This window comes from Glycine max, chromosome 9 (genome assembly GCF_000004515.6).
Source record: "Glycine max cultivar Williams 82 chromosome 9, Glycine_max_v4.0, whole genome shotgun sequence".
Classification (NCBI taxonomy): domain Eukaryota; kingdom Viridiplantae; phylum Streptophyta; class Magnoliopsida; order Fabales; family Fabaceae; genus Glycine; species Glycine max.
This window is the reverse complement of record NC_038245.2, coordinates 465666-488508: the sequence shown is the minus strand read 5'-3', so window position 1 is coordinate 488508 and position 22843 is coordinate 465666. Positions and strand designations below refer to the sequence as shown.

General features: G+C 33.1%; 5 protein-coding genes and 1 pseudogene across 5 annotated transcripts; 3 read left to right on the top strand and 3 right to left on the bottom strand.

Moving 5' to 3' along the window:
* The first annotated feature begins 106 nt into the window (after positions 1 to 106).
* LOC100805897 (glycosyltransferase BC10) lies at positions 107 to 5429 on the top strand. The gene is made up of 11 exons (XM_041005282.1): positions 107 to 557; positions 645 to 761; positions 1197 to 1297; positions 1483 to 1554; positions 1704 to 1785; positions 2140 to 2220; positions 2459 to 2500; positions 3606 to 3665; positions 3816 to 3962; positions 4571 to 4731; positions 4808 to 5429. The coding sequence occupies exons 1-11, from the start codon at positions 306 to 308 to the stop codon at positions 4956 to 4958; spliced, it is 1266 nt and encodes a 421-aa protein (XP_040861216.1). The 5' UTR covers positions 107 to 305; the 3' UTR covers positions 4959 to 5429.
* Positions 5430 to 6842: 1413 nt separating this feature from the next.
* LOC121172802 (uncharacterized) lies at positions 6843 to 9421 on the bottom strand. The gene is made up of 3 exons (XM_041005281.1): positions 8945 to 9421; positions 8130 to 8153; positions 6843 to 7275 (listed from the first exon to the last, which is right to left on the bottom strand). The coding sequence occupies exons 1-3, from the start codon at positions 9126 to 9128 to the stop codon at positions 6965 to 6967; spliced, it is 519 nt and encodes a 172-aa protein (XP_040861215.1). The 5' UTR covers positions 9129 to 9421; the 3' UTR covers positions 6843 to 6964.
* A 646-nt stretch (positions 9422 to 10067) lies between these two features.
* Positions 10068 to 12335, bottom strand: LOC100804821 (pentatricopeptide repeat-containing protein At4g04370). The gene has a single exon (XM_003534669.4). The coding sequence runs from the start codon at positions 12333 to 12335 to the stop codon at positions 10068 to 10070; it is 2268 nt and encodes a 755-aa protein (XP_003534717.1).
* A 741-nt stretch (positions 12336 to 13076) lies between these two features.
* Positions 13077 to 15552, bottom strand: LOC100803761 (pyridoxal phosphate homeostasis protein-like; annotated as a pseudogene).
* A 2763-nt stretch (positions 15553 to 18315) lies between these two features.
* On the top strand, positions 18316 to 19021 carry LOC100800556 (stigma-specific STIG1-like protein 1). Its single transcript, XM_003534579.5, has one exon. It carries the CDS (start codon positions 18375 to 18377, stop codon positions 18768 to 18770), a length of 396 nt encoding a protein of 131 aa, XP_003534627.1. The 5' UTR covers positions 18316 to 18374; the 3' UTR covers positions 18771 to 19021.
* A 2263-nt stretch (positions 19022 to 21284) lies between these two features.
* LOC102659740 (stigma-specific STIG1-like protein 3) lies at positions 21285 to 22142 on the top strand. Its single transcript, XM_006586696.3, has one exon. The coding sequence runs from the start codon at positions 21313 to 21315 to the stop codon at positions 21781 to 21783; it is 471 nt and encodes a 156-aa protein (XP_006586759.1). The 5' UTR covers positions 21285 to 21312; the 3' UTR covers positions 21784 to 22142.
* Positions 22143 to 22843: the final 701 nt, after the last annotated feature.

Below are 22843 nucleotides of genomic sequence, written 5' to 3'. Positions count from 1 at the left end.
CGTGTTGGGTGCTGACGTGCAAAAAACTTGATTGGAGGTGGTGGCGTGGGACCCACAATGGAGACATGTCAAAAGGCTCGTAACGACGACGACGACGTATTGACGCTACTATCGAAGTAGCGTGTCTCCGTGAAAATGTAACTTCTCTGCATCTGTATCTGCATCATCACTGCATGTGCACACGCTTCAACCTTCAACCTTCAACCTCTTCTTAAACGTCTTATGCTATGTTTATAACAACTTTCTTATATCATAACGATAACAATAACAATTACTGCTACAACAACAGTTACCGTAGCTGAGCAATGGCTTCTATGGCCAGAGGCGCCAAGAGACGCCACTCGATAATAAGTAGAAAAATGCTGATCCTCTTCTCCGCTTCCCTTTCATGCGTCGTCGTTTTAGTTATTTGTTCTCTCTTCAGATTCCACTCTCCCAAACCCCCAATTTCAATTTCAATTTCTCGCGTCGTCTTCGATGGCCCTCCCAAGATCGCTTTCTTGTTCCTCGTTCGCCGCAACCTCCCTCTCGATTTCCTCTGGGACGCTTTCTTCCAGGTTTCGCATCCTCCTTCCTTTCTCTTTTTTTTTTTTGGGGAATTGTTATGAATATCTTAGCTCAAAGCTTTCTTCTATTTTTCGCAGAACGTCGACGTTTCGAGATTCTCGATATACGTTCATTCGGCGCCTGGGTTTGTGTTGGATGAGTCAACCACCAGGTCGCAATTCCTCTACGGTCGACAAATCAGTAATAGCATTCAGGTGACATTTTGTTGTTGAGAAAGCGATGCCAACTTATTCACCAACTTACTTTCCTTTTTCAAATTGTTGAAAAGACTAAAAATGTTACTTCTATAATAAGATTTTGCTTCCTGTCCTGTTAAAATAGTTGAAAGGGGATGCACTTTTATATTGTCTTCTCCATCAAAGGCGAAGTTTATGGTGCAGAAATTGACACCATGAACCTTATATATATATATATATATATATATTGGCCAAATCGCCAATGTGGTGATGCTATTATTCTGTAATAATCTGGTAATTTTATTTTTTGCTAGGATTTATATGCCATTAGCATGATGATATGTGCATGCAAAAGTGGTTGAGCATAAAATTGTGATACTGTTATTTGCAGTTTGTTCTGTATTTGAACATGTTTTATTTCCTGCTTATATGAATTCAGTGTTGCATTTTCAGGTTTTATGGGGAGAATCAAGTATGATTCAGGCAGAAAGATTGTTACTGGCAGCAGCTTTAGAGGACCCTGCAAATCAAAGATTTGTTCTTCTCTCGGACAGGTTGGTGTTTTCAAATCTTGTTGTATTAATACAAGTTTCCATTAGGAGTTGTTCTTTCTATGTTTCTGTTTCATTGTTGTCTTCATCCTTCCTTTTTGAAGGAAGGGATGGGTGGGACTTGGCATTTGTTTGTGCAAACTTACTTGCTCATGGTAAAAATCTGAGTTTCTGTTTTCCATGTGCAGCTGTGTTCCTCTGTACAACTTTTCCTACGTGTACAATTATCTCATGGTTTCTCCAAGGAGTTTCGTGGACAGGTAGAAGAAGGCTTTGGTTCTTGAGGTGCTTAGCACTAATTCTTTGTTGAATGCTCAATTGTAATCAGTTCAAACTTGCATTGTCTTTTTCATTTTTGTGAAAAGGATATGCTTCAAAGGTGGAATAAACTAGTTTGTTTATATTGCAGTTTTCTTGATGCAAAGGAGGGCCGCTACAACCCAAAAATGTCTCCTAAAATACCAAGGGAAAAATGGCGTAAAGGGTCACAGGTCATTTTTCTTTTCTTTGCCATACCTAAATACTAGTATTGTTCTTTCCAATCATACTTGATTTTAATCTTTTGATCAAATGGTGCTTAGTAGAATATTTTCTTCTGCAATCTCTCGGAACCTACTGGTTAGATGTAGCCTTTTCTTTGAAACACATAATTTTAGCTTACACTTGCTGAAGGAGAAACATCAATTTGGCTGGCCACACTCTAAAAGCTAGATAACTAGATACAGTGGAACCATTTTTGAATTGTTAATTGTTAGAAAGTACCAAAAACTTAATCTAGTTCTTAAAATTTTTAACATTTGTTTCTGGAAATTATGTCTTAATTTGAATTTATTTTGAATTTTCAGTGGATCACTGTTGTTCGTAAGCATGCAGAAGTGGTTGTAGATGATGATGTTATCTTTTCTGTCTTTAAGAAATATTGTAAGGTATGTAATCGATCACAAGTTAGTTTAACTACAATTTCAGACTCTGATACTCTACTCTACTCCTGTATTGATTTGATATACTAAAGTTGATTGGTATTATATTTATATGAAAGTTGTCATACAATTCAAAATTGAATTAGAATACAATGCTATGCAAGACTGTTCTAAATACTAACTGTAAGTCTGTAATGTGTTAATAATAAATAAAAAGCTGTCTAATATTCTTCTAACTTGACAGAGACGTCCACCAATTGATACAAGCAAGGGAAAGCTGAATCTGGTAAGTTTTCTAATTTTAGTTTTCTATTTTTATATTGTTACTGATGTTATCCTAATCTGTTATACATAATAGTGACGCGCGTTCTTTGCTTTTGAGTGGAAATTATTAATTCAAGGCAGGCTAGGTACTTGGAAGTTGTGTTAATTGTGCTTATAGTTCCAAATAATTGTATCTGTCTAATGGAATCTTGGTAATCATGGTCAAGCAATAGTGGGTTTAATACTGATGTAACATTAGAAAAAGACTTTGAATTGAGAGCTCAAAATCATATATATTTGGGAAAACAGCGTTCTTGGGGCATGTGTTCTGACTGAGTAATGTATAATAAACATTTAGTCTGAGCCTTGTCAATTTTCTATCTCAATCATTAAGTGCTATGTATAGCCTTGTAGAATATGTCTTATATTAGTAGCATAGTTCTGATTCTGAAAACCGGACAAGCTGGTCTGAAGGGTTGAACCGGAAAGGTGGATCAATGGCCAGACAGGTCATGCTTCCAGATTAACTAAGAACCACAATACTGAAAAATGGCTTTGAAAGTAGTAAACTTGGGAGACTTCCCTTTATTGGTTCAATGACTGGTATGGTCTTCAAAACCTTTGATATGGAGTGAGGACATGTCTGTAATTTACTAGTTAGTGAAATTCTTCTGATTAATTATATTTCAAAACACATTGGGAAATTTGATTTTTAGGATTAGGAGTTTGTAGGTTCCTGTTTACCCAATGGCATCTGATTTTTTTCAAGTAATAGTTGTTAAAGATCTAGATGTGAGATTTGACGAGTGATTATTTAAGTATTGTTGGAAATTGCTATTTAAATTTTCTCTCTTTGCTCCCCTCTATTATTTTGCCTTTTATTTACATCTGATTTGGAAAGTATGTTCTGTTAGTTACTGTTCAATCCCATAGAACAGCTGTTGAATGTGTCCTTTTTCTTTTTTGTTATCTTCAACAATATAATTTTATGAAGTATGCTGAGACCCTAATGTTGTTTACAGTGATAATATTGTGATGCTATTCAGTACTCATTTCATAATATAGCTTTCTTTTCTTTTCTTTTTCTATACTGATAATTGCTTGCTATGGTTTTGGTGCAAGTGCAGAAACTTCAGAAGCAGCACAATTGTATTCCAGATGAACACTATGTGCAGACATTGCTTGCAGTAAGATACTGAGACATTTATTCCATCATCATTATCTATGTTTTTTGGGGGGATGTGTTCTTCAATCCTATTTATTCTTGCTTCTGCTTTATTCACAAATTTGCATGGATATTGTTTGTAATCTTAATATGCATTTCTCTTCTCTTATAGATGCATGACCTTGAAGGTGAACTTGAACGTAGAACATTGACCTATACCCTATGGAACCAGTCTACAACAAAAATGGAGAATAAAGGCTGGCATCCTATTACTTTCGGCTATTCAAATGCTAGCCCGCAAAGGATAAAGGAAATAAAGGTTTTCCTGATACTTGACTTAAGCATAGATTTAACCATTTATGGGTTGGATAAATGAGAAGGCTCAAGATTTTTTTTCTCCCCTTTTTGGAGAGGGGGGAAGACAAAAAAGGAGGATTCAGTTAATGAAATCCTAATGTCTTTTATTGTTCTGCCACTAACTGTGGATTGGAATTTGGGATGGTTGAAACTGTTATTGAAGTAAATAGAAGTTTCTTTAAATTAGTCTTGGAAATGCTTGCTTAGGATGACATGGTTGATCCTATATCACGGTATTTATATTCAGTAGTCAAACTGCCACCTTTCATGACAAGATTGGAGTGCTCTGATTTCTGGGTTGAAAGCCTATAATGGTTTTTTGTTTGAAGACTTGCATAATGGCTCATAAATGAAAATAATGAAAAATGATTGCTCTTTATTTTACTGCTTTTTGGGAAATAATTCTCGACTCCTCTTTTATCTTTTGTGGTTGAAGATAGATTTTGTCTGCTTATGTTTTTGCTTAAGTTTTTTTCTTTTTCTTTTTTTTTGAAGTTTTGTTAAAGTGATAATTACATGTTTTAATGCAACTAGTTCTGTCTCGTGACTTTTTTACTTTTTTTTTAACAGGGCATCAACCATGTTTATTACGAGACTGAGTACCGGATAGAATGGTGTCATACGAATTCCACATCCGTTCCTTGCTTTTTGTTTGCTAGGAAATTCTCTCAGGGAGCTGCTATGCGCTTGCTGAGCCAGGAAGTTGTTAACCACTTTGAAGTTTCTGCACTGTTAGCCACTCCCACATGACTTTGAAGCTCTTCTCTTTAGCCTATACTGATTACTGATACTGACTGACCTATGTAGACATATACTTCAGACGGCAAATGGGATTACTACAAGCTTCAATCGGCATACTCCACACAAAGATTTTGATGGGATTATTATACAGCATACTCCACACAAACAGATTTTGAAGACAAAAATTGGGCAAGTTTCTGCAGATCGAATGTTATGAGCTGATAGGACCATTTTATCTGGCTTAGTGAGAGAGGTCTTATACATTATACCACAATTTTAAAACAATAATCACAGGAAATAGTAAGTTATAATATAAAAAGAATAATTTTTTCAGTAACATCTGGAAATTTTGTTTTGGCTAGTTGGAATTCTGATGGCAGATTGAAAACAAGGCTCTCTTCCAAGGTCTTCTGAACCTTCATTCCAAATTTTTTAACCTTTATCATTTTATTTTTTGTTGTTGCAATTTGGGGATTTCTCTGTCAATCCAAGCTATCCATAGTCTCCAAACTTATTGATTAGCAGTGGTTAACACATTGGTTCTGTTTCTCAAGTGAAATAGTGTTGTGGTGCTAGTGTTGCGTGAACTCACCCGCACATTGTTTCTGTATAAGTTTTTTTACATATTTGGGAGTTTTAGTCAGAAATGGTATAATTTAATTTAAATTAAAAATTAAACTTAGAAGTGCATGCCGTTTGTCACATGTGCAATTTTTTTACCGGAGTTAATGCAAAGAGACTAAAAACAGAGTTTTGAATATTTGGGGGAGCACTATTTACAGATTTTTTTTTACAGAAATAAAGAGAATAAAAATATATTTAAGTCTAGTTTATATTTTATTATAATCTAATTATCTGAATCAACTAGATTCAATTTTAATTGAATTAGTTCGATTTGAATTTGTTGATTTTTTTTATAAAAAAAAAAACAAGTTAATTAAGTTAAATATGATGGAATTTATTTATTGACTAAAGTAACCCACTTTCTTTCCGCATAAACCTTTAATTAATCCCTCTTCCTTTCTCCTTTTTTTTTTGTTCCGAAAATACTGCTGAAGCATCTGATGATATCAAGTCTCAATCGTTCTAAATCCAACTAAAAAAATACACATTTTAAGCAAGGAATAGGGGAATCTTGTGTAGTGCCTAGCCACTCAGGATAAAAATATTCCTTTCTTAACACTAAAAAGTAAAAAGTTTACGAGCCGAATTCAAAATAAGCAACATTTTCACAAGCCTTGATGACTAGTCTTTAAAGAAGAATATGATTTTTTCACTTTCAAGCTTTGTCTTTAAAGAGGAATTGTGAGTAAGCACGCATACATAATGCGTAGGGGTAAGAATAGGTCAGACTTTAAAAGGTCTGAGCTTAACTTATGATGAATTTTTGAGGCCTGAGCCTGATTTATAGTTTATCAAAGACTTTTATTTTGGTTCGGCATGACCTTTTAAAAAGTTTGACCTGATAGCCTTTTTAAAAGTCTTCACACTAAATCTTTAATATTCATGTGCTATGGGGTAGGGAGCATAGTAGGAAAGTTAAAGGAAAGGAAAATGAAACGTTAACAGAAAAGCCAATAAAAATAATGAGAAATATAAAGAGGCATATGACTCACACCTAAAATCTTACTTGATTATAGGAATGAAAATTATGGAGGAGTAATGTGTAATCAAAGTCTGCTAGTTAAAAAAATAATTGTACCCAAAAAATAATATAAGTATAAATTGGTACAAAAAAAAATAATATATATATATATAGGCCGACTATGAGACTTATAAGACTTTTTAACAAGTCTAAACCTGATTTATTTAATTTAATAGACTTTTAAAAAAGTCTGAGTCTAACATTTTAATTAAATAAGTCAGTCCAAGTCAGACTTTATGTAGATCAGGTCGTAAGTCCTTGTAGGCCGGCCAGCCCTAATAATGCTTAATGAAACACACATGTTGGGCAACTTTCTTCAAACATAAGACAACAAGCAAATTGTTTGTTATATATTATATATTGTCAAGTGTTAACCAGTGCTAATCAATGTCTATGAGTGATGATATAACTTAAGAAATAGATGACTTAATCTAACGTAAAAACAAAAAAGTAATCTTGTGTATTTATTTTCCATTAAACAATATATCAAGTAACCGCAATAATAAATCAAAAAATAGAAGAATGAAGAGAACTACTAGTGGGGCTCTTGTATCCTAAATAAAAACCTGCTCGAGCTTTCATTGAAGCATCTTTTTGTTCCATCCTCTTTGGCGAGCCCTAAGCTCCCACAAAGCAGTTTCTTTCATCTGGTTTTCAAGTGCTGCCTCAGCTCTTTCCCTGGCCTGCTCACATGTCTCCATCCCTGAATTGCACTTGTCAGCCTCCTTTTGATACTGTGATGCTAATTTCTTAGCCTCCAAAAGTTTCGTGTCTACACTTCTTTGTTTTTCCTCAGCTTCAGCTTCCTTTTGCTTTACTTCTTCGGCTAAAAGATCCGTAAAACTCTTCCCAACCTCTTCACTCTCCTCTGGGTCTTGCCTCATGCAATCTACAACATACATATGCTGTATTAAATCTCAAATTGTCCATGATGAAGGGTACCAGAATTTGGATTCATTAATAATCCTTGCCTTTTGTATGTATTATCCTCCAAAAAATGTGTTAGTTCCCCATATGTTAGACTAAAATGTAAATTCTATGATATTTGTCTTTGATTCCTAAGTATATATATATAAAAAAAAAGTACGTAAACATTATGCTCTTAGTTGGTATTTGTGTTTCGGACTAGTGTTTGTGATTTTTCCATTAAACAAGTGTTTTGATTTGGTATGACAAAAGTATTGATTTATATCTTGGATTAAAATTATTTTAGAGAAATGTTAGCGACTCTCTCTTATTCTTTTTATGATTGACTGAAATTTATTGAAAATCATCAATTTTGATGGATTTAACTTCTTATTTAATGATTTTTTTCTTTCATTTAGAAGTGAGTCCCACTAAATTGACGATTTCTAATAAATTTTAGCCGATAAAAAAAATGTTGTAAAGAGAGTATAAGAAAGAATGACTAGTATTTCTCAACATTTTATCTAAAACTATATCTAATCTAGCTATTAAGTCTTGGGTGTGAGGAACTAATATCTTGTTCTCCTTTTTTCTCCTTATTTATTAAAAAATAGCATCAGCACAAATAACGTCTTTTCAGCTGTTGTTAGTCTTTCCAAATTTATAATAACGTCTTTTCACTTCTACTTCCTCCAATGTGGTATTTCCCCTTTTAATGTTACACACTATCATTCAAAAAGTGGGAGAGGATTAGATGTATTCATACTTAAAACAGAGAGTATATATAATCATGACCTTGTACATTTCTCTAGGGTACTAAAGGGGAGAAGAACTAACCTACAATGGAATTGTTGGTCAATCCTGCAGAAACAAGCAGAGACACCACGTTAGCAATCAGAAATCAATGTCAGAGCACAAGAAACTGAATCTAGAAAGACCCTATCAACTTTCCTGTTTTCCATTGCATGGCCACAGATTGTGTTTTAATAAAGTTCAGTAATTGATCACACTCATTGTTTGTACAATCTATTATTCAAAACTACTAGGCCTACAAATCATGTTTAGCAGAATATACACTAAATAACCCATCTGACAGACTCAGAATGCAACTAAATGATGAAGGAACCAACACTTGCATAACAATTTGATCACACGGTGTTTCAAATTTCACATTGTAAAGGTAACCAAAAAAGAAGAAAAAGAATATTCCTAGATGAAATTTACAAGCAAGTGTAAAACAACACATGGTTAAATGTGTGTTTGGTTTTTCTTTGTTATTATTATTATTTTTTAAATCGGCAAATGAGTGAGGAGTGCTGACAGCACACTTATTACTTGTTAAAATTTATGGAAAACTAAAAAAATCATAAGATTTAGTGAGACTAACAAAATTTAGTCAATAAAAAAAATGCCTTTGAAAGAGTTTCTAAAATTTCTTTCATTTTGTTCCCCTTCACAACGACTTGTCTCTCATGTGTAATCAAACACATCCTATGTTTTCTAAAAACCCAACATGGCAATTACAGTTGTTGGAGGAAATATGTATATATATTCTGAATCAAACATCATGACTTAAGAGAGAAAACTGAATTCTCTGTCATTTCTTAAACACAAACTGGTAAAAAAGTGAATTAATAAAAAGAGATAGATACCTTCGGGGAGAGTAAGAAGGGGTTGAGGAGAGCAATCACAGTGACAAGGAGGACAAGGATAAGAGGTGGCATTGAGGGTCTCATTGAGATGCCAATACAAAGGTCGTCCTGCAATGTAAGCGACAAGAAAGATTCCCAAAATCCATATGAACAATTTGAACACCTTTTGCTGCCTTCTACTCATTGTTAGTTTTCTGTGAGCTGGGGAACAGGATCTTGACTCAGAATAATTAATTGGTTAAGGTTTTGTTTCACTCTAGCTTAGGGGAAAACTGCACCCGCATGTTTCTTAATTTACGTTCCATATAGTACATATATACTTCCATGTATACCCTCTCCTTATTTTTTGGTTATTTTATTGTTAATAATTAATCAATTCAACCTTGCTTATCTCATTTACAAATCCCAACCTTATATAGTATATACCATGAAGATTGAAGAGCGTGTCAGGTCATGCCAGTTCTGTTTCATAGTAAATCACGCTTACATTACATGTTCGCTTTATACCACTAACTTTCTGCAGTTTAATCTGAACGCCATATTTGTAATTTGAAACTATATATAATTCTTTTTATTTCTTATTTTTAATTTTTATATACGTGTATTTCGAAAATATATTTCTAAAATTAAAGTAGATAACAAAAGTTCGTCTACTTATTAAACAATATGTTTCAGATAAAAGTTATTATAGTTATGTTTTTTAAAAAAAGTTGAATAAACTGTTTCAATACTTTTTCGAAAATTAAAAACATTCAAAAAACAATATCAATATAATAATATCATCTAATGATTCATTGAAAAGAATAATTTATAAAGAATTTTCCATAAAAAAATTATAAAGAATTATTCCATACTAAATGAAGTGAGCCTTGATACAACAATAAGGATATTTGGCTTCCGGATTTGGAGGGTTCAATAGTAAAAATTGCATCTTTCTGAGTTGTAACTTGTAAGGTTGCATATATTTATCATCCACAATGTAAGACTTGGATAAAATCTGACACCATGTCAACAAAAAAAAAAAAAGCAAAAGAAAATAAAGTGATGGGTCAAAATCTCTGATGGAAATCCAAAACCATTGCGGCAACTCACAGGACACTTCTATTTAACATTTCAGCATATGTTATTGTGATATGTGGCTGCTTTCAAGGTAAATCTCCACTTCCTCCATTTTGATCATTTCCTTTCTCAAAATTTTGAGTGTACAAACTATTTCTTGGAACTGGGGGTGTGAGTTGTGGTCTGTGAAAAATGTAGTGATGGTCCCATGTATGTCAATAAAGCTCCAGCCAGGAATTTTTTTCAAGCCAAGAGATCTCATATAGGTCCATGCCTCACCCACTTCTTCCCACTTGTTTATTGAAGCATAGCAGTGTGCTAATTGTACAAAATTCCCAGCATCCATAGGCCTCAGCATGAGAATATCATTGGCAATTGTATCACCAAGTTCATTATTACCATTTGCTCGACAAGCATCAAGGATTATGCCTAAAACATCAAGTACAGGATCTGGGAACTTTTTCTTGTACACGTTATATGCCTCCTCTACCCTCCCAGCACGACTGAGGAGATCTACTACACAAGCATGGTGTTCAAGATCTGGTGCAATCCCAAAATCTTTGGTCATTGATTCGTATATGTTCAAGCCCTGCTCTACTAGTCCATTATGACTACAAGAAGATAGAACTGAGAGGAAAATCACATGGTTGGGTTTCATACCACTTTCCAGGAACTTTGAGTAAAACCTCAATGCAGCCTCCCCTTTGCCATGATAACCATATCCCACAATTATGGCACTCCATGAGACCAAATCATGACTTGGCATCTGGTTGAAACACCTTTGGGCAGTATCCAAATCACCACATTTGCAGTACATGTCTACCAAAGAAGTGTCAACCAAGATGCAAGGCCTAAGGCCATTTCTTATCACAAAGCTGTGGATCCATTTTCCTAAGTGTAGTTGTCCAGTGGATGCACACCCTTGGAGGAGGGAGACAATGGTTATTGAATCAGGTGTTTGATTATCAGACCTCATTTCATTAAAAAGGAACAAGGCCTCACAAACATAGCCATTTTGAGCATATCCAGTAACCATAGCATTCCAGGAAACCAAATCCCTTCTGTTCATCATATCAAATACAATGGAACTCTGATCCAAGTGACCACACTTTGCATACATGGTAACAAGAGAGTTTTGAGTAGCAACATCCAAAGGTAATTCCTGCCTTAATATGTAACCAAGGATCGATGTCCCCAAATTATAAGACCCTAGTTGTGCACAAGCTGTGATTACACTGGCCATAGTAGCAGTAGATGGCTTCACTCCAAATTTTAACATCTGACGGAAAACAGCTAGTGCTTTGTCTGCAGACCCATTCTGCACAAGGCCTGAGATCATTGCTGTCCACAAAACTACATCCTTGTCTGAACTCCTTTCAAACATTCTAAATGCAATGTCAATTTTCCCACCTTTTAAGTACACTACAATCAATGATGTTTCAACATGTGCATCCAAGTAAAAACCAGCTCTTAAAATCTGCCCATGCAAGCACCTTCCCAATTTCAACTCACCCCTTGATGCAGCCACAGATAAAACGGACCCAAAAGTCTGTGGGCCAGCCTCAAAACCTTGTAACCTCATTGTCTTGAGAAGCAACAAAACTTCACATATATTCCCAATCTGGGCATAGGCTGAGATCAACGAATTCCATGAAACCAGGTCCCTGTGATCCATGTAATCAAACAATTTCCTAGAATACTCAATGTTACCACACTTCCCATACACATTCAGCATGGAATTTGACAAGTTTATATCAGACATAAACCCATACAAAATTGCACAACCATGCAAACACTGCACGTGAGCAAGCTCCGAAACTCCAAACAGCAAGCTCAATACGGTAACACTACTGGGTTGAATTCCCTGACGACGCATTTCATCAAACAAAGAAAAGGCCTCAGGCACACGACCGGTGCGCGAGTAGCACCCAATAATGGTGGTCCAAGGTACGACATTCCTCTCAGGCATATAGTCAAACACTTTACGAGCAACATCAGCAAACCCAAATTTAGCGTAGAAGTTGATCAAAGAAGAGGCAATGTAGGCATCGAGGGACAACCCACTAACGAGGATGCGTTGATGGAGGGTAAGACCGAGGGAAAAGAGGTTTAGAAAAGAGCATGCTTTGAGAAGACTGGGGAAAGTGTAGGCGTCAGAAGGGACATGGGTTTTGAGCATAGATGCATAGGTGGCAAGAACTTGGTGGTGTGCACCTTGGGTTGAATGGTGGTTGATAGTGGCATTGACTGAATTGGTGGTGGCTGGGTGTGGTAGTGAGACAACACAACGTTTTAGGCCACTTGGACTCTGCTTTGGTTTGTATGAAAACATGATCCATTCCTTATGCTGCTAAGTGCTAAGCTAAGCTTGAATACCAGTGACTCAGGGCATAAATTGTTTTAAAATCCCTTTATGTAGATAGCTAAAACGTAAAAGGGTTTATACACTCTGCTCATGTCCATTGATCTAACCCAAAACTAAATCAATTCTGATTTTATAACTCTTGTAAAATGAAACGTAATTTATAAATAAAATTAATTCCTAAAATTTGTGATTTCTGTACCCCAAAAAAATTGTGAATCCAAGCCAAAATGATTCATAATTGGTATACAGCAAAATGATTCTCAATGCTTTTGTTTGCAAGTTTTGATTGGTATAAAAAGTGGTAATAGTTAGATTGAAAAAAAATTTGTTGCCCTGAGACAACGTACATACGACATCAAGTGTGCAACATAGACTGAGAATTCCAACAATGATTGTTGTTTAGAACTAAAGTGAATCCCATGTGAAACATAAAATGACAGGGAGAAGAGTGTTAAGAATAAGACATGTGATCCATCAAAATTTACAATTTTCAATAAATTTCAACCAATAAAAAAAGAATGTTCAAGATAGTGTTTGTGTTCTTAACCTTTTTCAAATTGTAAAAAAATTACCTCAACAATATTAGTTCAAATGTGATAAGCACAAATTCAAATTCAACAATAAAAAACACGTGAATCAGATTCGTTATCTTTAATAAATTTTCTTTTTATGGGTGCTGTAGATCATTATTCTTTCAAATTCTCTTGGTTCAGCTTCAATATTCAGTCTCAGATTATGTTTGACATAAATGTCTACAATATTCAGTCTCAGATTATTCCGAATACACAGCTCTCCCGGAGCTTATTGACTACCACCATCAGTCATGCTCAAGAATATACTTATTTCCAACTGAAATAATTTGCTCATGCTGCTCTGACTTTGATATGCGAATCTAAGCACCAATATACCAACACAAACAAGACTGCAAAATGAGGATAACTACTCCTCTTCTTTCGGTGGGTATTCTCGGGATCCAAATATGGCAGTTCCATTCCTAACATTTGTACTTCCCATCTCAATCTTCAAAATTAGAGTTAGCTGGTTAAAAAATATTATGACAAATCACAATACTTATTCCTTCAGTGTACGCCAACTATTTTCCATGGGAAAAAATGATTCCTTACAGCCTGCTCAAAGTCTCCAGTCATGCCCATAGACAGCTCACATTGTGTTTCTGATATTCCAATTGCTTTACAAACTTCACTTCTGCAATTGGATAACGTCTGGGGAGTACAAAAGAATGTTTAGTTTGGGGAACTATCTAGAAGACTAAATAGGAAGTCCCGAAAAAAGCAATAAATCATGTCCAAAATGTATAGTCGCCACCTTAAAGTTTTCTGGGGTGGATGAATAATCCAGCATGCCAATTGTCATTAGGCCACAAAACTCAAGGTTTGGGCAGTTTGTAATATGTTTTACAAGATCCACCCACTGAGCTGGTTCAACGCCAAATTTGGCTGCAATAAAATAGCAGTCATATGTTATTCTTGAGATCGATAATAAACTGAAAATATTGACAACTGTTTTATAATGGGACAGAAACAAAAGGCAAATATCTAAGGATCAGATTGTAAACCAGAAGTCAAGCAATCATTCTAAAAAATATAGGTTACATATTTAGGTATGAATCTAAGATGTTGTAAAACTTGTAATCAATGATTTTGTAGACATATTTGCAATAAAAGAATTGGGATCTATATTTTCTTGTGATTTTGAAGCTATTTTCACATTAATCTATTATATAGAATCCTTGTTAAAAAAAAATTGGGCTGATAATCAAACACAACCAAGTCAACTTTATTAAGATACTGCAGATAGTGATTAGTGCAATGGTTGGCAACTTTGTCAAGTGCAACATACATGTTTCTCCGCTTGTATTCACTTGAAAAAAAACCTTCAATGATTTCCTGCCAACATTTTCTACAGCACGATCAAGAAGATTTGCTATCTGCCAGCCAAAAAGAGAAAAGAAAAAAGCAAAAAACATTAAAAAAAAACAGATGATGATCAGTGCGCCATTTGCAATAGAATAGGAAAAGATACTAAAGATCATGCATGCACTAAATTAAAATATCTTGTTTGACAGCACATTTTAGGTGTAAACTATTTTCTGTAACATTTTTAAAATTGAAATTAAATTTTACTTCATAGAACAGAATTCTAAAGAAATTGATATAAAAAATGAAATGCTGATGGGAAATAATTGAACTTAAGCGTTAAGATTACATGTAATATAATTTTACTTGCACAAACCCAAAAAAACTGATTGACCAAATGGCAACGCCTGAAATTACTTCTAGAATGTAAAGTCCATTTGCAAAGTTACCATTTCAATGCATCCTATCCTAAAGACTGCTTTCAACATCACACACACACACACACATATTAAACAAAACAATTTACCTTCAAGTGAAATCCGAAAATCTTGTCTGAAACTCATTATTATGTTACAACTATTTCCAAGTTCCATGATTTTCTATTTCCTCCCCCCACTTAAAAGATTTAAAATATACGTAAAATCTACATCCTTATATGTACTCATGCACATGAAACATACCTTGTCAACCAAAACAAATTACGAAGAAGAAAAAAAATACCTTCTCATCATCCACGGTTTGTACACAAGCAAGGTTGGGAACAGCAGCTGTGAAACATGAAACAAAACGTATAAGAATCCTGACCTCGCCTCAACAGTGAGCCCAAATTAATAATGTTGTAAATATGAACACAAAACAAAATTCCCAAAATTCAGCAATTAGAAAAAAAGTGTGGTCATGTTTCTAAATCAAAGAAGTATTTTTAAACTCTTAATTGAAGGAAATTGAGAGAATAACAAGTAAACAGCGTCGAGAAATACCGATAAGAGGCTTGACTTTGTTGCTCTGCAAATTGCCGATTAGATTAAATGCCATTCGATGTCGTCGGGAAGCTGCAATTGAGAAAGGAATGTAAGCATTGATGAGCGAATACCAAAAGCAAGAGATTAATAATGAGATTGAAGTTTGAAGTAAGTAAGTAAGTAACCTGTGGTGCTTTATGAAGGATTTCCTGAACGTAGTTCTCGCCGAAGCATCTGCGGCCGGCGTCGTATACCTCACGGTGAGCTCGCCGCCACTACACGAATCTCTTCCACATTCCGCTCCAGCACCGCCTTCAGTGGCGGCGATTGTGACGATGCTGCCATTTGCCTCACTCACCGTCACCACCGATCTTCCGCGTATATAAACCTTATTGGGAAATGGAAAACGTTGCCATGGGCCCCAACTACTCGACTCTATTACACAAGTATTATTAGACTAAAAAACAATTATACTAGAAAAATCATAAATAATTTTTGTTGCCACTTTTAACTTAATTATTATGAAATTTAATAAATTCATTTTTAATTTGTGATTAAATAATAGTTTATAAATTTTGAAATATTCATATATAGTACTTATTTGTAATTAAAATAACCAACAAACAATAGTTGACATGCATTCATGAATTAAGATATAATTAAAAGCTACTAACCATTTTAATAATTGCTTTAAGAATTTAATTAGAAGATAATAATATTTAATAAATATTTCATTTAATTATAAATAATCATGTAGCTAATAATTATTAACTTTAAAATTATATTTAAAGTAGTTTTAATAAATTGTTAATGTAAAAATATTTATAATAAAATTATATCAAAATTAATTTCTTCTCTTCCATAAAAAATCTTATGTCAACAAAAAATTTAATGCCTATTTAATCATGTAATTTCCTAAAATTAAACAATGAATTCGAATTATTTAATAAATTTCACGAAAATATATTAAAGCAATTAAAATTATGTGTCTCTTTGTGGGATATGGATTACAAACGATTTAAATTTTATATCAAATATTTTAAATTATGATATAAATTTATTAATATTTATATTTAAAAATTATTAAAATTTGATTTAAATATAAAATAAAAAGAGAATACACTGAAAAATAGTTAAAAAATAAATTATCCATAGAAAATATAGTAAAAAAAAATAATAGTTACTATAATGTACGACATCTTTTATTCCTTTTTTCTTTATATATACAGCTACTTAAATCTCAAATCTTTATTACTTAATATATTACATATTTTTTATAAAGCATAAGTATTTTCTTAAAAAAAAATATCCTACTTAATATCACTATAAATATTTAACTTTTAATTATTTATTTAAGACTCAAACTTAACAGAAGCAATCTTATATTAGTTATCAACACAATATTCTTTAATACATTGTATACATAAAGGGGTATAATATATGCATAATCCCTAACATTGGGATATCAATGCATGATACCTAGTATACTACGTTCATCGGGAAGTATATTGTCATCCTTGGTTGATATCTATGATATATAATATATGAATGATCCCTCACATTGGCATTTGTTATTCAATATGTAGATGATAAATTGCATCAAAGATGGGATTTGGAGCCTAAGGCATGTGATTACGTTTAAGCTTTGTTAGACAAAAAAAAACCTCTGCTTCCCCTGTTTCTGTTCTTTTTAAACCAAGAGGCGCATCTCAACATTGTTGGATAGTGGTCATCATATCATCCAAGTTAGATCACAACAACTTTACCATTTTGGATTAAATTGGGATGGGATTGGAGTTTTCACACTTTCAATATTGTCACAGTTGTGCTATGGTGTTTAGGTAGTCACGGCAATTTAATATTGTTAGGCAACTTAGGCTATGGGATGGGCTTTTGTACTTTGTGATCATAATAACCTTGTTCTCTGAAGTGGGTTGGGGTTCGGTCTTTATCTCTCAGCATTGGTTAAACTCACATCGTATTGTTATATTTTGAAGCCAACATTTCTTGTGCTATTAGCCTATTACTAAGTTTAAATAAAATTTATGGCTTATTCAAACAATAAAATTCTCAAACTTTTATATATATGAGCTAAGAGGAGTCAGACTGAAAAACTTTTAATCTTAGCAACCTTCAGAGAGACATAAGTTTTGAAATATAGGCAAACTTGATTACAAGTGGTAATAATTTAAAGAATATCCTTTAAGAATTCTATAATTACGTACTATGAGCACTTTTTATCTTTCCCACCCTACCTAGCAACAAAAATAAAATAAAAACATTATCAATTTTCACACTGGCTTCCAATTTCCACCATATATTTCGGAAACTATGAAAATATGAAAAAGTAAACAGCGATAGTAAAGTTGGCTTTCGTCAGGAATCAGAAGAAGAAAAAATAAGAGATTCACAACATGTTAAGTGGTATCTTTAAATATTAGTTGCACGTGCTATACCCTTTCTGAACAAGTGAACATTATATTATACAAACGCTACCCTAGAGTCTCCCATGAAAATAGCGTGAGCCATGTAATAAAAAAAAAGTTCAAATGTAAAAATAAGAATAATATGTTATCCAAATTAATTTGTTACTTACGTTGGCTTGAATAAATATGAAGTCAAATCCTAACCATGGACTTCTACATATATAAAACAAAGGTCAAACTAGGCGATTGGAATGCCTGCACAGCTATAGTGGTTCTGTAACGGTTTTCTGATTTCCGTAGACTGCATATAAATTATAAACGACTAGTTGGTTGTCTTAAGACTTTACATACGACCTGGCTTCAATAGGATATCAACTTAATACAACTAAATCAATTTTAGTTATCGTTTAATTAGCATAGTTGTTTCTTTTTTGACACTTCCTCCATTTTCAACTGATTAGTTATAGACTTATAGTTATAGTATAAGTTTGAAGAAATTCTTGCCGAAAAAGGCCTAACTTCGTTGATTAATTTAGACCACTCCACTAATATAAACTAACAACAAACACGTAGGATTATTAGTTCATGCACTACGTAATCTATGCAAAGGTCAGACTCCATGAACCTCCTCTTCTATAAATACTTGGAGCATTATTCTTCTCAATCAAAACATCCACACCCCTTTAAATATTAGTTCATTCAACTTCTTCTATCTTCCTATAACACAAAAAAAATAATATAATGAAATCCTTGAAGACCCTCTTTCTTGTGGCCTTGTTAATGGCTTTGGCCATTACTCAGCTTTCAGCAACATCATTGGAAACTGAAGAACCAAAGTCTCTCCGAGGAACAAGCCGGTTCCTTTCCAAGAAAAGGGTGGCGTTGACTTGTGACAAAAACCCCAAAATTTGCCTTATTAAGGGCAGCGCAGGCCCTAATTGCTGCAGCAACAAATGTGTCAACTTTTCCACAGACAGACTTAACTGTGGGAGGTGTGGAAAGAAATGCAGCTTCGGAAAGATATGCTGCCAAGGCAAGTGCGTGAACCCTAAAACCAACGAGAAGCATTGCGGGAAATGTGGCAACAAGTGCAATGCCAAAGGTTCTTGTGTTTTGGGGATGTGCAGCTATGCATAGAATTTGGAAACATAAAAAAAAGAGCTGAATTGTGATCAATAAAGCAGCTATCAACAAATTGAGGAGAGCTGCTAGTTATATTATAATTTATTCTATTAATTGATTACTTGATTGGTAAGAATAATTAATAACTTTGTAATTGGTTGTTTATATCTTTTTGGTATAGAATTGGTTGTTTATATGAAATAAATAAGTATACATGTTCCTTATTTTTATAGAAATATTTATTCTTACATACGCAGCAACGAGGAATCCATAATTAATAGGGGCAACAATATGAAAATATGATATAAAAAAATACTCAACTAAGATATTAGTTACACATTTCGAATCTAGTGATCACTGACACTTTCCAGTTCTGAGTAATACCATTTGTAAGCTATTATTATTAACTCCTACTTTATTGAATACATTTCAAAGTAATAGGTTTATGTGGGACACTTTCATGATATAATAAAATACTAATATATTTCTCTTAATTAAACGTGGAGCTCCTAATAAAAATCTCTTGGCTCAATCCGTAAAGAATATGACATTCTAATATAAAAAAATCTAAACATAAACGGCAAATTAATTAAAGCAATCAGTGAGATCATGGAAGTGAATTAAGCCAGTTAGATTAGGTTTACAAAACAAAAATCTGGTTTCCTTTTCAAATTAAATGCTCAAGTCCAGTCTATTTATTTAACATGTATAGGTGTTTTTGAAAATTTTGCCAGATTATTTTAAAAATCAGGCTAATTAACCAAATGCTTAATTAATTGAGTATGGGGCATATAAGTTATTGTAAATTTTTTGATATTATTCAATTTTTACAGATAAAAAAAGAGTATCCAATAGTCTATTTAAAACTTTCTTTTATTTAACTCACTAAACACTAAAGGGTTGAATTGGCTGTGAAGAGGGTTCTCTTAGGGTTTTTTTTATCAATTAGAGTTCTCTTAGGTTCAATGTTCGTTATCATCATTATACAAAAAAAATTTATAGTAAAACTCATTAAATATAAAGTTATAAACACACATTTAAACAAATTAATGGGCAAATATTCATATGTAGACTAACAAGTTTAAGAATTTTAAATAAATTAATAAATACATAATCTCAAAATGTTATAAAAATTAATAAAATAATGATAATAACAATGTTATTATTATACTGTTTTGGTCTAATAATGTATTATTCAAGATTAACTGTTAATTTGGTCTATTGTATAAATAAATGAATACAACAAGTATTAACACCAACAAAAAAACGAATACAGCAAGAATATATGCATTTCTTTCTTTTTTAATTATTACAAATTACAAAGATAACAATAAAGTTTTTTTTTTACAGAAGATAAATGAAATTCAAACATCGAATCTCGTATAAATATTTTAATTTTTTACTACTAAGCCTACTTTAGTAAATTACGTATATGATTTTATACAACAATATTATTAATAGCAATGAGACGAATATAAATTTCAAATATACCTGCTTCAAAAAGTTAGTGCCAATATTTTTTCATGTTAATGGGGGACATAAGACGTTGTCAAGATGGCTTTTGTAACATTAAAAAAGGACTTTTTTTTTTTTTTATCAATGATAGTCTTTCAAACATGTTGACTATGGTTTATTTTTCATCATATATGTAAAAGAAAAACTTTGTTTTTTATGTGAGAAGAAAAACTTTGTTTTGAATAATGTAAAAAAAAATTAAATACAGTAAAAAAAAGACTTTGTTTAAAAGGTAAAATTTACTTTAACAACATATAACTTTAATCTCTGATAACTGTCAAATGAGGGACACCCTCAAATATTAAAAAGATTAAAAGATGATTTTTAAACTTACTTTTTGACTTAGTTGACATGAACAAAATTGAATTCCAAGGCGGACCAATAAATTTAACCCCTAAATTTTGAGTATTGTATATTACCCTAAAATATCTTAGACTCGGGCTGATTGTTGACTAGCTAGCTGTGTTATTTTTATTTTTTAAAACTAAAAAGTCAGAGGGAAGGAAAGAGCATAACAATGCCTCTGTAACGGATTTTCAGATTTTCTGGTTTATTTCAGGAAAAACCGCGTTTCCTTAATACTTTTGCACAAGCAATTAAATGTTCCGTGCGGCACTTATTAATCTCACTAGAAAGATTGGACCACGTGAATACTTGTCATATTATTCATTATCATAAACAAATTTAAAGCGCATATCCTCAGCCCGTCTTTGCATAGAATATAAGTATGAATCACGATACGCATAACAACACAAATAACGCGCGATTCCTTATCTCATTTGCTAGAAATTTCACATTTCTTTTCCACGTATTTAGAACTTGTAATAAAATCCTATCTAATTTCGTTACTTTACCACACATAAATTAGCTAGCTGTTGAATTAGACCGCTCCACTAGCACACTATTTGAAGCTTTCCAGTTTATACTATTACCTTAAGCTCGTTGAATTTCCTTCAGCAACCTCCACTATTCCTTCTATATATATATAGCCATATCCAAGCACCCTTCATTTCACTCCAACACAAAATCATTCAACTTCGAAATGAAATCCCTTCAGATAGTACTCTTCCTTGTAACCATGCTAATGGCTTTGGTCATTGCTGATTCCGAAAAGAAAGAATCACCATTCCTCACTTATGTTAAAAACCACAATTATACTCAAAACCATGCAACCCCATCTTCTGAAAGTGAAGTATTAGCCTCTCTAAGAGGCTCCAAAGGCCTCCGTGGCCATAAAAATGTACGTGGAGGTGGAGCCATGACTTGTGATAAATACCCTAGAGTTTGTCGTGCTAAGGGCAGCGAAGGGCCTGATTGTTGCAAGAGAAAATGTGTGAATGTGTCAAATGACAGAAACAACTGTGGCATGTGTGGTAAGAGGTGCAAGTACTCCCAAGTGTGTTGCAAAGGTAAGTGTGTGAATCCTATGTTTGACAAACACCATTGCGGAAAATGTGGCAACAAGTGCAACAAAGGGGATGCATGCGTTTTTGGTTTGTGCAGCTATGCGTGAAGGAATCAGAGAGGACAAGAACTCCGAACGAGTGCCAATAATTAATTAATTAGTTTTGATTATTTGGTATATATTTATTGAACTGAAGATATATTGGTCCAAAACAATATAATCAATTTGTTGTATGTGACTAAATAAGCGAGCGCAAGTGATCATTATAGGATGATATATATTATATTTATATGATCCTTGCAGTTGTATGATAATTTCAGTACATCCTGTATTTAACTACATATGATTTTTTCATTGTAGTTGAATAAATTAAATCAATTAATTTGACATATTTATAAGTTGTGCTGTTACTATCTTTTTTGTCATGAAAAACAAATCTATTGGAGTAAAAGAGTACTCCAACCATTATACACAAGAATCCCCTGGGCATCTTCACAATTTAATAATTACAATACAAAGGATTTCCATACATAACAAGGGGCACGCGGAAATATATACCAATTAATTTGAAATAGAAACAGAACCACCGAGTCACCTACATTGGATGGGATCCGAGACCATGAGCGCAATTTAGAGGGGGGGGAAATACTATAGACGGATAATGTATCATAATTTTATGCTTTTATCCAATTATATATTATTATATACAATAAATTTATTAATTTTTATAATAATTATCTTAAAAATTATAATAATAATTTATAATTTAATAACAGTTAATACATAATCATTAAATTCCACAATTAAACAAGATGCACAAGCCTAAAAATAATATTTTTATTAAGGTATAACCAAATTGAACATAAAGTTGTAAACCAAGGCACCATCCAATATATTTCATCAATTTCTTACCTCTAATCATTTGATTTTGTCCCAAGAAAATGCTACTATGATGTTAACCTGTCCAGGATATATTTTGTTTATTTATTGTGTATATGGTGAGCATGTTTGATCCTATACTGTCCACCACTAACTACTATATATTTTCCTGCAACATAACCCCATCCGTTGAATTGGTCATTTTGATTCTAAAATCATCGATACACATGATTCATGAATGAGTTTATGGTCGCTGTTTCGTAACTATATAGACAAGATGCGTAGATTA

Coding starts and splice junctions, on each gene's coding strand:
- LOC102659740 (XM_006586696.3), top strand. CDS start 21,313: ATGAAATCCCTTCAGATAGTACTCTTCCTTGTAACCATGCTAATGGCT.
- LOC100804821 (XM_003534669.4), bottom strand. CDS start 12,335: ATGTTTTCATACAAACCAAAGCAGAGTCCAAGTGGCCTAAAACGTTGT.
- LOC100800556 (XM_003534579.5), top strand. CDS start 18,375: ATGAAATCCTTGAAGACCCTCTTTCTTGTGGCCTTGTTAATGGCTTTG.
- LOC121172802 (XM_041005281.1), bottom strand. CDS start 9,128: ATGAGTAGAAGGCAGCAAAAGGTGTTCAAATTGTTCATATGGATTTTG. Junction 8,154..8,944: donor CCTTCTTACTCTCCCCGAAG/GTATCTATCTCT, acceptor TTGTTTCTGCAG/GATTGACCAACAATTCCATT. Junction 7,276..8,129: donor GACCAACAATTCCATTGTAG/GTTAGTTCTTCT, acceptor TGTATGTTGTAG/ATTGCATGAGGCAAGACCCA.
- LOC100805897 (XM_041005282.1), top strand. CDS start 306: ATGGCTTCTATGGCCAGAGGCGCCAAGAGACGCCACTCGATAATAAGT. Junction 3,963..4,570: donor AAAGGATAAAGGAAATAAAG/GTTTTCCTGATA, acceptor TTTTTTTAACAG/GGCATCAACCATGTTTATTA. Junction 4,732..4,807: donor CACTTTGAAGTTTCTGCACT/GTTAGCCACTCC, acceptor TGACCTATGTAG/ACATATACTTCAGACGGCAA.